Source organism: Leptopilina heterotoma, unplaced genomic scaffold, assembly GCF_015476425.1.
Source record: "Leptopilina heterotoma isolate Lh14 unplaced genomic scaffold, ASM1547642v1 Lhet_47, whole genome shotgun sequence".
NCBI lineage: Eukaryota > Metazoa > Arthropoda > Insecta > Hymenoptera > Figitidae > Leptopilina > Leptopilina heterotoma.
Genome location: NW_025111098.1, coordinates 308800 through 323207, shown reverse-complemented (window position 1 = coordinate 323207; position 14408 = coordinate 308800). Strand labels below are relative to the sequence as shown.

At 22.9% G+C, this 14408-nt stretch overlaps 1 protein-coding gene across 3 annotated transcripts; it reads right to left on the bottom strand.

Moving 5' to 3' along the window:
- Nucleotides 1–417: 417 nt before the first annotated feature.
- On the bottom strand, nucleotides 418–13868 carry LOC122507475 (protein Tube). 3 transcript variants are annotated; one of them, XM_043620205.1, is made up of 8 exons: nucleotides 13652–13861; nucleotides 12974–13520; nucleotides 9656–9825; nucleotides 9497–9567; nucleotides 9038–9280; nucleotides 4478–4762; nucleotides 3858–4109; nucleotides 418–1064 (listed from the first exon to the last, which is right to left on the bottom strand). In XM_043620205.1, exons 2-8 carry the CDS (start codon nucleotides 13150–13152, stop codon nucleotides 897–899), a joined length of 1368 nt encoding a protein of 455 aa, XP_043476140.1. In that variant the 5' UTR covers nucleotides 13153–13520; nucleotides 13652–13861; the 3' UTR covers nucleotides 418–896. The 3 variants fall into 3 exon arrangements, with proteins under 3 accessions (XP_043476140.1, XP_043476142.1, XP_043476141.1); XM_043620207.1 differs by having other exon boundaries at nucleotides 12974–13131; nucleotides 13652–13859; XM_043620206.1 differs by lacking the exon at nucleotides 9497–9567 and having other exon boundaries at nucleotides 9038–9315; nucleotides 13652–13868.
- Between the last annotated feature and the right edge of the window lie 540 nt (nucleotides 13869–14408).

Sequence of the window (14408 nt, the reverse complement as noted above, 5' to 3'; positions counted from 1 at the left end):
TTACTACATAATTGTAAAAGTATTTAAACATACAAAGTTTAATAGAAATTTTTATCAAATTCTACGATCAGTTTTATACTGTATATACATTTATAGTTATAAAATAGTATTTATAATATATATATTATACAAAATGATTGATTCACTAGTAGTCAGACTGCGTATAACTCTATTTTTGAATTTTTTTCGAATTACTTTTTTCATTAAAACGACAATTTGTTAAAAGTAAAGTTTGCTTCCTCAATTAATTATATCGACATCGACTGACTAGTTAATCACTCTTCCTGTATAAGTATTTAAACGAAATGTGATTCAGTAATAAATCCATTTGGAAAGTACTCTTAACATATTTATGAAAGTAAAGTCTACAATATTAAATTGTAAAAATTATATTAATTTCCAGTGTCGACAAGAATATTGTTTGTACTTGTTTTTTTACTTGAAAAACTTAATTTTACAAATACGATTAAATTTGCAATTGAACTTAAACTTTATAATGCCATCTGTACATTTAAATAATACTTACATTTTTCATAAAACGAAATATTTTCTGCACGTCGACAATGTATGAAGTACAGAAATTTTTTAAGTTTAAAATTTAAAGAGTAATCAAATATAAACCTCCATTGAACACGTTTCAAGAAACCCGAAATTCTTAAGGAGCGTGGAATTTTCTTTTAAGAAAACTTCTTAGCTTTATAATTTGACAAGAATTCCGTCCGGTACTCGTACATTATTTAATATCACATTTTAGGAAGTAATCGTCAAGATCAAAAATTGATATTTTTTTCTTAATCAAGTTAATTCGAGATTCAAAATCACGACTTTTGAAATCAATTCAGAATTCAAAGAGAATAAGAGGTAGTTTTTCATAAATATCGTACAGATTTGACTGCTCACACGTCAACTGAATCGGAATTTAATCCATTCGTGAAGGATAATTGATCGCCCTCGGAGATAATACTGAAATTACTGAAGTTCATGTTGTTCAGACAAGCAGGAAGTTTAGAAACTCGTTCATTGTGAAATGGCAACGAATGAATGTTTTCCTTTATCTTATTACTCTGAAAATTAAAATAATATACATTTTAATTAACTATAATAATCTTCGTATTCATTCTTTCATTTTTTCTGATTATCCACATTTTTAAGTTAGTTTTTGTTTTTCCCTTTTTTTTTCTTTAAAAAATATTGTTTGACAAATCAAAAATATGCAAGTACTTTTTTATGATTTATAATAAAAATAATATTTGAAATTAGAAAATTTACAAAAAGTTATGATTAACAAATAAGGGAGCGATCACAAATGATGTCACGCAATTTTTCGAGATTTTAGACCCCCCCCCCCCCCCTTCCCCAAAAAACGTGACATCATTTGTGAACTATACCCATTTTGTCTATTATATGCTTTTTTCAAAAAAAAATTTCGTTTGACTGATCTAAATAATGTAAATTTTTTTCCTTTAGATTTATAGAAAATTGTTAATTATTAAAAAATTATGATTAAAAAATCGAAAATATACCCATTTTATACATAATTTTTGTTTCTCAATAACAATATTGTTCACAAACTCATTATTTTCAAAGTTTTTTTTAAAAATAAAGAAAAAAATGTTTATAAATTCTATTTATCAATTACAAATTTTCATTGAAAATGAAAATGAAAATTTATGAATTTTTAGAAAATAAAGGAAAAAATGTTACTCGAAAAATATTTTTAATTGTAAAATTATTCGAAAAGAATCAATTAAGTCTTTTCTAAATAAATATTTAATTTTATTATTATTTTTCTATAAAAAATTAAGATTTTCAAAAATTGCAAAATTCAAACCTTTTTGAAATTATTATTTTATATTATAAGAATATTATTACTTCAACTTTTTCAAAATTATTTTCATCATTTCAATTCAATTATTATTTTCCAGAATATTTTTAACTAAAATTCTTCTTTAAATCAATTATTTTTAATAATTTTTGAAAAAGTACTTTGAAAATTTTCAAATCCCACTTGTTTATAATTCAATTTTACGAAATTTAGAATATTCGGTAATTCTTCAATTAAATTGGAAAATAAAAACTTCAAATAATTAAAAAAAAAATTCAGTTAAAAACTTCAAAAAAATTAATTCTACAAATTTGTCAGTTAAAAGTATGAAAAATTCAAATTTTCAATTATTTCAATTATTTCAATTATTTTTCAAAGTTTTAAGTTTTTTTTTAAAATAATTTTTGAAAGTAAGGAAATTAAATTCTTTGAAATAAAAAATGTATTTTAATGACATTTGAGAAATTTTCCTATTTTCTCAATTTTTAAAAATTATTTTCGGGAGTTGAACTAAAGGGTTGTCACAAATATTTAATTTTAATTTTCCCTGATTTCCAGACCAAATTTTCACTTTTTCACTGACCCTAAAGAATATTCTGATTCACTATAAAAATTATTAGTTACTCAAAAAAAAAAAATGCTTTATTACATTTATTTACAAATTTCTTTAATTGTAAAATTATTCAAAAACATCAATAACTTCTTTTTTAAATAAATATTTAATCATTATTATTTTTCAGTAGGAATTTAAATTCTTCATAACATTCAAATTCAAACCTTTTTGAAATTCAACAACTAATAAGAATATTATTACAAAACTTGAAGAAGGCGATCACTCCGAGTCGAAGACTCGGAGTGATAGCCTTCTTCATGTTTTGTAATAATTTAAATTATCATAAAATTAAAAAAAAAATACATTATTTACAAAAATCCTAATAAAATCCTTCGCAAGAATTCAATTATTTTTACAAGTAGTAAAATTTCTCAAAAATTTAGTTATTTGAAAAAAATGTTATAAAATTCGTTGCAATAATTCAATTATTTTCATAAATAATAAATCGATTTTTCGGTAATTCATTTTTAAATCAATTTCTAGTAGAAAATTATAGAAAAATACAATTATTTAAATTAAAAAATAAATAATTTATTGAATAATTGAATGTTTGTTAAAATTAAATTCTCATAAAGAATTTTATCAACAAATTTTTAAACAATTGAATTCTTTTGACAAATTTGAATAAAATTTTTAAGAATAATTATATTTTTCGAGGAATTTGATTAAAATATTGTATCAAAAATAATTAAAATCCTGCAATGAATTTTATTATTTATGAAAATAATTCAAATTTTCCCAAGAATTTTATAAAAATTTTTCTAAAATAATTGAATTTCAGAGAAGAATTTTATTACTTATGAAAATAATTGAATTATTTCAAAGAAATTTATTAAAAATTTTGAAAATGATTGAATTTCTGGAATTATTTGTAACTTTTCCAAAATACAAGTTTTTTTTAGTGTTTTTAACAAAAATTCTTGTATCAATCTAGTATTTATGAAAATTGTAAAAATGATTCATTAAATAATTTTTAAGTAATAATTTTATGATAGTTCTTAAAGAATATTTGAAAAAGAAATTATTGCCATAAATAGAAAAAATTGAAGGTTTTGTATTGAAATTCGTGGTAATTTCATAGTTTACGAGTTAAACAAAAAAAAAAAGCATCAAAATTCAGAGTTTTCTCATGAATTTTAAAAATTAAACTTTTTCCAGTACTTTTACTAAAAATCCCTAACTTTTCCCTGATTTCCCTGACCTGTGGCAACCCTGATTACTATTTTCAAAAAATTTTAATTACGATTTTTTAAAAAGCCTCACTTTTTCAGAATTTCTAAGTTAGGACGGAATATCTCGATTATTATTATATTTTATAAAGAAAAAAGTGTGTATTATAGATAGATATTTATAAATCCTTAAAAAACTACATGATTTATGAACGACCCCCAATTTGTTAAGCAAAATGAATATAGTTACTTCTTGTGGCTCTTGATGTGAAACGTGTGATGTCTTCGATTGAACAATTTCTTGATGAGGAATTTTAGGAATCGTTTCTTTGACAAATTGTGAACTAAATCTAATTCTTGTTGAGCTCTTTTCAGTATTCAATTTTCCATATTCTACAACTCCACTGAAATCACTAAGGCTCACTTTATTAAGAAGGATTGGAAGTTGAGAAGCTTCTTGATTTTCCTTCGAAGATGGTAATTCATTTCCCACATCTCTGTACTATTTGAAAATAAGATTAGTCAATAAGGTAATTAGTGATTTTTCCAAGAAAATGCAGACCTTAAAAAATTATCAATCAATTGGTGAACCCTCTCGTAAACCAATGTAAAGCACTTTTCAAATATAATTACTTCTTCAATTAATTTTTATATAATGAGCTAGCAAATGACATTAGCGCTAGTGCACGAAAAATAATATTCAATTTATTATTTTACAAAATTTTTTATTTTCAAATATAAACTTTAAATTTTTGAATGTCAAATGATTTTTTTTTAAAGACTGCATTCTTTTGGATGAAAGTTCTTAAATGAAAATCAATTGCAATTGTCATTATATTAAAATAGTTATCAATAATTGTAATAACATACGTTGCCTTGAGCAGGTGCATCTTTCAATGTGTTTTGTGAAAAATTTCCAGAACTGATGAAAGCAATTTCGTCTTGCGATGCGGATGGTGGCGATATTAATGAAGACGACTCGCAGAGAAAGCGAGGTATTGTCCCTTTAATTTCACAATCACTGGAATCTTTATTACTTGCTTCGTTGACTATTCCGGACTGTGTACTCTCAGCAGCTTCACTCAAATTACTAAAGCTTGCATTCGCCAGAAAGGCAGGGATTTTATAGGCTTCTCCATTTCCCACTTGATGAACCTTTAAATTGAAATGATACGAGTTTCATTATATAGTAAAATTATTTACTTTTAATTTGAAATATGACATGACAAATAAAACAATCAAGCACCAATTTCATGATTTAGCAGAAGACGAAAAAGCATTTTTAAAAATTTTGCTGATTATTAAAATAGGCAAAAAATCCATTTTTAAAATCCATTTTTTTTTTTTTTTTTTTTTGAAATCCATTTTAAGATATTATGCTTTATCCTATTTTTAAAGTTTGATAGTTAATTTGTAAATAAGAAAATAAGTGAATTGCAAGGAAATTTAACTCTCAAAAACACAATAAAGACGAATAGTTGCCAATTTTTAAAATAATTAATCATTTTATGATTTAAAGTGGAATTTTAGTTAAAATTTTAAAAAATAATTACAAATGTTAAAGAAGCATTTTTTAGAAATAATTCCATTCTATATTTTATTTTCCTGACTCTTTCCTAATTTTCATTAAAAATATTTACTTCTTTCTCATCCTGATAATAAATTAAAATCCTACAAACGAATTTTATTATTCATCAAAGAATTTAAATATTTATAAAAATAATTTAATTCTTGATAAGAATTTTATTTACATAATTCATTTCTTTCGACTAATTTTATGCAAATTCTAATTTAAATAATTCAGTTCCTGAGAAATTTTTATGATTCATGAAAAGAATTAAATTCTTACGAAGAATTTATTAGAATTATTTTAAAAAATTGAATTTACAAGAAGAAATTTATTAATTTAAAAAATAATTGAATTCCTGCGATGAATATTGTTATTTATAAAAAAATTAAATTTTGCAAAGAATTTTGTTAATAATTAAATTCTTCTAAAGAATTTAAAAAAAAACTTTCTTTTAAATATGTAACTGATTTTTTCGAGGAATTGAAATCGAAATAAATTAAATTCTTTTCAGTAGTTTTATTAAAATTGTATTGAAAATTGTAATTGAATTCCTGCGAAAAATTGTTTTATTTATGAAAATAATTGAATTCTCATGAAGAATTTTATTATTTAATTTACGAAGATATGTAATTTAATTATTTCGAGAAATTTTATTAAAATTTTTCCTCCAAAATTAAATTAAAAATTCCTCCAAAAAATAGTATTACTTATGCAAAAATAATTGAATTCTAGAAAAGAATTAATTAATTGAAAATAATATTAAAAATAATTGAAATTCTTTGATGAGTTTTATTATTTATGAAAATAATTGAATTGTTACTTGAAATTTTATTTTATCGAACAATTTTATGAAAATATTTGATAATAATTGAATATCTTTGAAAAATTTTAATATTTTTGTAAATAATTGATTTTTTTTTAGGAATGGAAATTAAATTTTTAAGAAAAATTACATTTTTGAGCAATTCCTGTAAAATTTTATTTAAAAAGATTGAAATCCTACGATGATTATTCATCAAAATCATTGAATAATTGCTAAGATTTTTATTAAAATTTTCAAAAATAATTGGCTTCCTGAGAAGAATTTTGTTATTCATAAAAAAATTGACTTATGGCAAAAAATTTTATTAAAATGTTTAAAAATAATTGAATCTCTGTGAAAAATTTTGTTAAATATTTTTTAAAATAATTGAATTCTTTATAAGATTTTTAAAAACATTGTTTTAAATAATTGAATTTTTCGATTAAATAATTTAAAATAGTATTAAAAATAATTGAAATTCTTCGAAGAGTTTTATTAATTATATGAAAATAATTAAATTCTTGCTGTGAATTTTATCAAAAAAATTTTTTAAAAAATTGAATTTCCATGAAAAATATTATTATTAGTGAAAGAAATTGAATTATTGTGAAGAATTGTATAAAAATTTTGTTAAATAATTTATTTTTCCGCTAGTTTGTTGAAAATGCTATTCTATAGTATATTGTGCAACAAGTACAGAAAGAAGCTGTTTTCCGACGAGTGCAAAGTTTGCTGTCCCGAGCGAAGCGAGGGCGGCAATTTGCACGAAGTTGGAAAATCTTCTTTCGTACGTGTTGCACACAGTACTTTGTGCAACACCTTTTGGTTTTGATAAAAAAGCTGTTTGGAAACGCTAGTTGACGCCAACATACGTACTGTTTAGCAGGGTTTGGTACGTATGTTACCGCACGTAATATTCATGGTTTTTTACGCGTATATTACTGTAAAAACCGGTCTTCTACAAATAGAAAACAAATACCTATGTATATCACCAAAAAAACCCAAAAGTTTAAGAACTTTGCCGCACTAGTGCAGCAAAATAACCACTTTGCCGCACTAGTGCAGCAAAGTAAGCTCTTTGCCGCACTAGTGCAGCAAAGTACTGTTTTGCGCCTACTTTACAGGCATGCAAAGTATTACTTTCCTTACAGGTGTTGCACAAAATTAATTGAATTCCTGAGGAAATTTATTTATGAAAATAATTGAATTTTGGATGAATTTTGTCAATTTTTTTAAAAATAATTGAACCCTTTTGCGAAATTTTATGAAAATACTAGATATTGAAAATTATTAAATTTCGAATATTCATAACGTAAAAAAAGTAGTAAATAGTAGATTTTAGTAGATGAGTGCGAAGCCTGCCTTTAAAAAAATGTGAGAATTAATTTACTTGATTCTTTTTTTGAACCTCAATTTTGAAAAATTGGCGCTTGTGACCTTTTTCGTTATCAGGGTGTCCAGCGATTCTTTAAAAAAAAATTCAAGGACTTTTCAAGGTTTTCAAGGTGCAAAATAATTTTTTTCAAGGTCCATTTTTAGGGTACTAATTTTCAAAATATTTTTATTTATAATCGAGTGTAATAGAGTAAGTTCTCTTTATAAGTTTTCTTCAATAACTTTATTTCAAGTAAATTTTTACTTACTCTCTAAGTTTAAATACTAATTTGATTTAATGACTGACTTTTTTTTTGAATAAGTAAATTTTACTAATAAATAATCATTTATACTAATTTTTTAGTGAAATTTACTAATTAAAAAGCAAGAAGTCAGTAACTAATTCAAATTAGTAAATATTTTCACTAATTAAAATTTAGAGAGTATTTATAAACAATTTTATAATTTCTACATACATACAATAGTTAATTAGTTATTCATAAACAACTTTAAATACAATTTATTGATAAAATATTAGAAATATAAAGAACATAGATTTAAGAAACATCAATCAAAATTGGTTTTAAATAATTGAATTCTTTTGGAAATTTCGATTAAAAATAATTCATACACAAATTATTAAATTAAGAAAAATTTTTGAAACTAATTGAAATTTTGCAATGAGGTTTATTAAAATTTTTGAAAATAATTAAATTTTATTACTTTTGAAAATAATTGAATTACTGCGAAGAATTTAATGCCAAATTTTAAAACGAATTTTATTAAATGAATATTATTAAAATTTTTGAAAATAATTGAATTACTTCGAAGAATTTAATGCAAAATTTTGAAACAATTGATTTTTGCGAAAAAATTTATGCAAATTCTATTTTAAATAATTGAATGAATGTAAAAAATTTTTTTTTAAATAATTGAAAGTTTGTGAAGAATTTTTTAAAAACTTTTGTTTAATAATTAAATTCTTTCGTGAAATTTTATTAAAATAAAAGAATATTGAAAACCATCGAAGAAAAAAAAATTTTTTTAAATAATTTGAAAATTTGCCATGATTTTTATTAAAATTTTTAAAAGTATTTGAATTCTTGTGATGAATTCTATTTTTTATATTAAAATTATTGAATTTTGCAATGAATTTTATTAAAATTCCACAAAATAAATGAACTTTATAGAAGATTATTGTTATTTATTTATAAAGATAATTGAAATGTTGACCAAAATTTTCATTTTGATTTTTTTAAAATAATAATTGAATTTCTGAGAAGAATTTAATTAATTTTTAAAATAATTGAATTCTCGTGATGAATATTGTTATTTATAAAAATAATTGTATTTTGCAATAAATTTTATTAAAGTACCTGAATATAATTGAATTTCGGCGAAGAATTTTTATATTTATAAAGATAATGGAAATATTGACGAGAATTCAACTTAAAACATCAAGGAAATAAATCTCACTTTTATAAATTTTAATTTTTCAAGGTATTGTCATAAAATTCAAGTACTTTTCAAGGTTTTCAAGGAGCAAAAAAAAATTCAAGTACTTTTCAAGGTTTTCAAGGTTTTCAAGGTAGCTGGACACCCTGGTTATGGCACTTGTCATTTAGTTTCTAAAATATTCAAAATTTCCAAATGTTAAATTAACAAAGATAAAAAATGTCGATACCTTTTGTGATTTGTCAACAGCCGGAGGTGCGTCAGAGAGAGTTGCTACTCTGTTTGGAATTTCGACAATTTTTGCTGAGTCTTCTTCAACATTACTAAAAGTCATATTCGACAGGAAGGCAGGAATTGGAGCATCAATTTTCCTTTCTTCTTCTGGCACTGGGACATTTTGGCCTTCATTTGAAACACTCCTCTCTTCATGCACATCCCCTAAGATTGACGACTTTTCCGTTATGTCACTTTCCTGTAAGTCAACATTCTTTTTTATATTTAAAATATCTGAAAAATAATTGCAAATTAGTAAATTAATATTTCATTAATAAACATTGAAAAATTTAGAAAAAAAAGAAAAGTTTCAGCATTATCAGAATTTGATTAGAATTAAAATTGAAGAAGAAATTTGTTAAAATAAAGACAATTGTGGTTAAAAGAAAAATTAAATGAACAATTTTTTTTTTACACTTTCTAGATCCGAAAATGAAAAGTCAATTGGTGCAGCTGGTCCTTCATTAGGCCTTTCTGTTCGCCCCACTATTTTAAGAAAACGATACGAAAGAAAGATATAGAAAAACTCATAAAATTAAAATTTTAAGAATAAGAGAAAAAATTGATTACTAACTATTTAAAATATTCATTGATACATAATCCGCTGCTCTAAATAATTGTGCTTTCTTAAGAAGTTCTAATAGCATTTTCAAAGTCGGCCTCTTTCTGCCCATCGTGCTCCATTCCTCGAGAAATATCGCCGCACATCCTCTCTTCTGTTGTCGAGATGCTTGTTCAATGAGGCTTCAAAAATAATAAATTCAGAATTAAAAAACTATTTTATAATGAGGGAAAATTTTTTTTACTGTCAAAATTGTCAGTTCACCGCTTATTTTATTAAACTGCACAAGACAATATATTTTTAGAAAACAAAGTGAAACTAAGTTATTTTAGAAAAAAAATTGTTTCTAAAGGCGAAAAAAAACTGCTCTATGAAATGTTTCTTTAATATTTTCTTTATTTAAAAAAATAATTGACAAATTATTTTTTAAACTGGAAAACGGATCTAAATGACGAATTAGATCCTTCTTCCACAATACTAAATTTTTCTGTTCATAAATTATCGGTTTATTAAAGTATTCAATATAAAATGGTTTTTTATTACTTTTATATTTTAAAAATTCAAAATATTTACTTCACGATAACCAAGGTTATCTAAAATGAATTATAACAACTACTCCATTATGAGATTAAAATTACATTAAAATTTCTAACATTTTTTACGTAGTTATTAAAAATAAAGTATAGATACTGTCGTTAATTGAAACTTGATTATACTTGAGTTATTTTTCTAAAAGTGATACCGATTCAATTATTTTCAAAAAATATTCGAAATTCAAATTTTTTCAATTTCTATAGTATTTTTATGAAATTTTGCAAAAGAATTCAATTATTTAAGAAAAAAATTGATAAAATTCATCCAAAATTCAATTATTTTCATAAATAATAAAATTTACACAGAAATTCGATTAATAATATAATTTTCAAAAAAATTTCGAAAAAGTCAATTATTTTACAAAACTTTCATACAATTCTTCACAATAATTCAATTACTTTCACTAATAATAACATTTTTCAAGGAAATTCAATTTTTAAAACAAAAATTTCATAAAATTCTAAGCAAGAATTAAAATATTTTCATAAATAATAAAATTCATCGAAAAATTTTAATTAATTACTATTTTAAATTAATTAAACGAAAAATTCAATAATTTTTACAAATAAAGTTTTCCTCAAGAATACAATTACTTAAAATAAAATTTTCATAATATTTATTAGGTATATTTAGAAAAAAATTAATTATTTAAAACAACGTTTCTAAAATTCTTATAAAGAATTCAATTATTTTCAAAAGTAACAAAATTTTTCACAGAAATTTAATTCTTTTTAAACATTTTAATAAATTTTTTGCAATGATTCAATTATTCTCATGAATAATAAAATTCTTCTCAGGAATTCAATTAATTTTAAACATTATAATAAAAATCTTCGCAACTATTCAATGATTTTGATAAATAATAAAATTCATTGCAGGATTTCAATTATTTTTAAAACAATTTTAAAGAAATTGCTCAAAAATGTAATTTTTCTTAAAACTTTAATTTCCATTCTTCAAAAAAATCAATTATTTAAAAAAATGTTTTTTTAGATTTTTTTTAAAAGAATTTAATTATTTACAAAAATATTACAATTTTTCAATGAAATTCAATTATTATCAAATATTTTAATAAAATTGTTCAATAAAATAAAATTTCAAGCAACAATTCAATTATTTTTAATGCTATTTTCAATTATTTTCACAAGAATTCAATTACTTAAAATAAAATTTTCATAATATTTATTATATTTCAAAAGAAATAATGATTTAAAACAATGCTTATAAAATTCTTATAAAGAATATAAATTATTTTCAAAAGGAACAAAATTTTTCACAGAAATTCAATTCTTTTTAAACATTTTAATAAAATTTTTTGCAATAATTCAATTATTTTCATAAATAATAAAATGCTTCTCAGGAATTCAATTATTTTTGAAAATTTTAATATAATTCTTAGCAACTATTCATTTATTTGCATAAATAATAAAACTGATTGCAGGATTAAAATTTTTTTTAATACTTTATTTATGCGTAATTATTCTTAAAAATTTGATTTCAATTCCTCGAAATAATCAATTATGTAAAATCAATGTTTCCTTTTAAACTATTTGGAAGAATTCAATTATTCACAAGAATATTAGAATTTTTCACAGGAATTCAATTATTTCAAAATATTCTAATAAACTTGTTCGAAAGAAATCAATTATTTTAAATACAAGTATTAATTTACATAAATTTATTCCCAAAAATTCAATTATTTTGAGGCATTTTAATAAAATTCTTTGCAAAATTCATTTATTTTCATAAATAACAATTATTACGAGAATTCAAGTATTTTTAAAAGAAATAAATTTCTTCTTGGAACTTTAATTATTTAAAAAAATTCTAATGAAATTGTTCGGAAGAATTTAATTATTTTCATAAATAAGTAATAAAATGCTTTTTAGGAATTCAAAGATTTTCAAAAAATTTAATAAAATACCACACAGTCATTCAATTATTATTTTCAAGAATTTGTATAGAATCCTTCGTAAAATTTAATTATTTTAAAAACTTTTCGCAATTTATTCAATAATTTTCAATATCTACTATTTTCATAAAATTTCCATGCAGAATTCAATTAAAAAATTTGTTTGTAAAAGTCTTCGTAAGAATTCAATTCTTTTCATGAATAATAACAATTTCTCAGGAATTCAATTATTTAAATTATAATTAGCATAAAATTAGTCGAAAGAAATTAATTATTTAAATAATTTTATAAAATTCTTGTCAAGAATTAAATTATTTTACTAAATATATTTAAATTCTTTGATGAATAATAAAATTCGTTGCAGGAGTTGAATTTATTAGCAGGATAAAAAAAAAGTAAATATTTTTGATGAAAATTAGGAAAAAGTGAGGAAAATAAAATATAAAATGGAATTTTCGTCAATTTTGTGAAGTGTCTAAAACGAATTTTTTTGGTCGTTAAGTTTAATTTTTCGATGACTACTGTTTTTAGTTTGAAAGCTACTTTTTTAAAATACATTATCAAGTGCAAATTGTACTTTTACAAAACATTGCAAATTGAACCATTTTTTAATATCTTACTTAATAATTAAGTTAATTCATTTTTTCAGGGCTCATTTTTTGCGTAATTTTAATAGGTTTTATTTTCTTGTGGAGAATAAAATTTAAGTTAATATATTTGAGAAAATAAATCATTTTTTGTAGAAATAAAATGAAGAAATCTCAAATCAAATTTTACTGACAATTTTAACGAATATTGTATAGCAATAGTTAAAATACACTCACTTTAGATGATCAATGCCAAATTTATTTTGACCAGAATTGTCCGAAGGTATGATAAACATGAATTTTTTCCAATCGCCATCAGAGATATTTAGGAGCCACGCTAGTTTATCAAAATGAAGCGGCTGCAGTTTCCGAATCTCAGTGTCCAAGTTTACTGTCTGACAACCGTTCGTAAGCATTTTGCAAGATATTTCCTACTAATTCACTCGTAATAAAGTTTAGCAAAAAATAACCCTAATTACAATGCAACCACGTGTTTAATATCTATTCACGCTATAAACTATTTTTTATTAAATTACAATTTGCCCGTGTAATCTAGAATAAAATTTTCTTTTACTATTATATTACTCTCTCAGTAATATTTGTCACTTTAAAAAACGATTTAAAAATTATGTATTTTTACTTTTTCGTTGCATTTATTAATTATAAATACTGCTATCTATATCCGGAAAAAGAAAATTAATTTTTTTTCAATTTATTCTCTTTAAAAATAGTATTTAAACTTGTTAGTTACAAGTTAGTCTCATTAGAAATGTAATTATTGCAGCTGGAAAGTAAAAAAAAAGCTTTAATTAGGAAATTTAATAAAAAAATGGAAAAATCAAAATTTTTAGGTTATGCAGCTTTTCTTGAAAGAAAACCCAAATGAATGTTTTTAAATAATTAAAGTTTACTTACTGAAAACACTTATTATTAGAAATCACATCAATTCTATATATTTTTTAAAAATGACATAAATATATGTTGTAATATAATTTATGTTTATTATTTTACACGTTTTACACTATGTTGCTTGACAACACAACAAGCATTGACACAAGCATACAAATACTTGTTGCACTGTTGCACACCTGTCGATGCTGTGACGTCACAAATAGTAGGAACATAAAGCCCCTTCTACAACAATTTTCTTTTTTTAATGAACTCGAATGTCAGGGTGGAGTCCCATGGCAGCGTTTTGCGTTGCGTTTTGTAACTAGGCCTTGAGTGTGAGGGTGGAGTCCCATGGTAGCGTTTTGCGTTGCGTTTTGTAACTAGGCCATGAGTGTGAGAGAGATACAGATATAGGTTTGCTCTATTTGCACTCATTGCCTAGTTACAAAACGCAACGCAAAACGCTACCATGGGACTCCAGCCTGAGAGAGATGGAGATATATGTTGGCTGGCTGTATTTGCACTCATGGCCTAGTTACAAAACGCAATGCAAAACGCTGCCATGGGACTCCAGCCTCAGCATTAATTTTTAGTTTAACTAATTAATAAGATAATCAATTTATACTCTCACGATGTTTTGGTCAAGCAAATAGCTGGTGTCCCATAGCAACGTTTTGCGTTGCGTTTTGTAACTAGGCCATAAGTGCAAAAGAAATGGAGACATCTCCATCTCTCTCACACTCATGGCCTAGTTACAAAACGCTGCCATGGTGAAAATTTT

What these genes read in the sequence shown, in the direction of transcription:
- LOC122507475 (XM_043620205.1), bottom strand. Translation starts at nt 13,152, where the DNA reads ATGCTTACGAACGGTTGTCAGACAGTAAACTTGGACACTGAGATTCGG. An exon ending in ATCAATGAATATTTTAAATA is followed by an intron (nt 9,568 to 9,655) that starts GTTAGTAATCAA and finishes TTCTTAAAATAG; the next exon opens with TGGGGCGAACAGAAAGGCCT. An exon ending in CTGTTGACAAATCACAAAAG is followed by an intron (nt 4,763 to 9,037) that starts GTATCGACATTT and finishes TTCAATTTAAAG; the next exon opens with GTTCATCAAGTGGGAAATGG.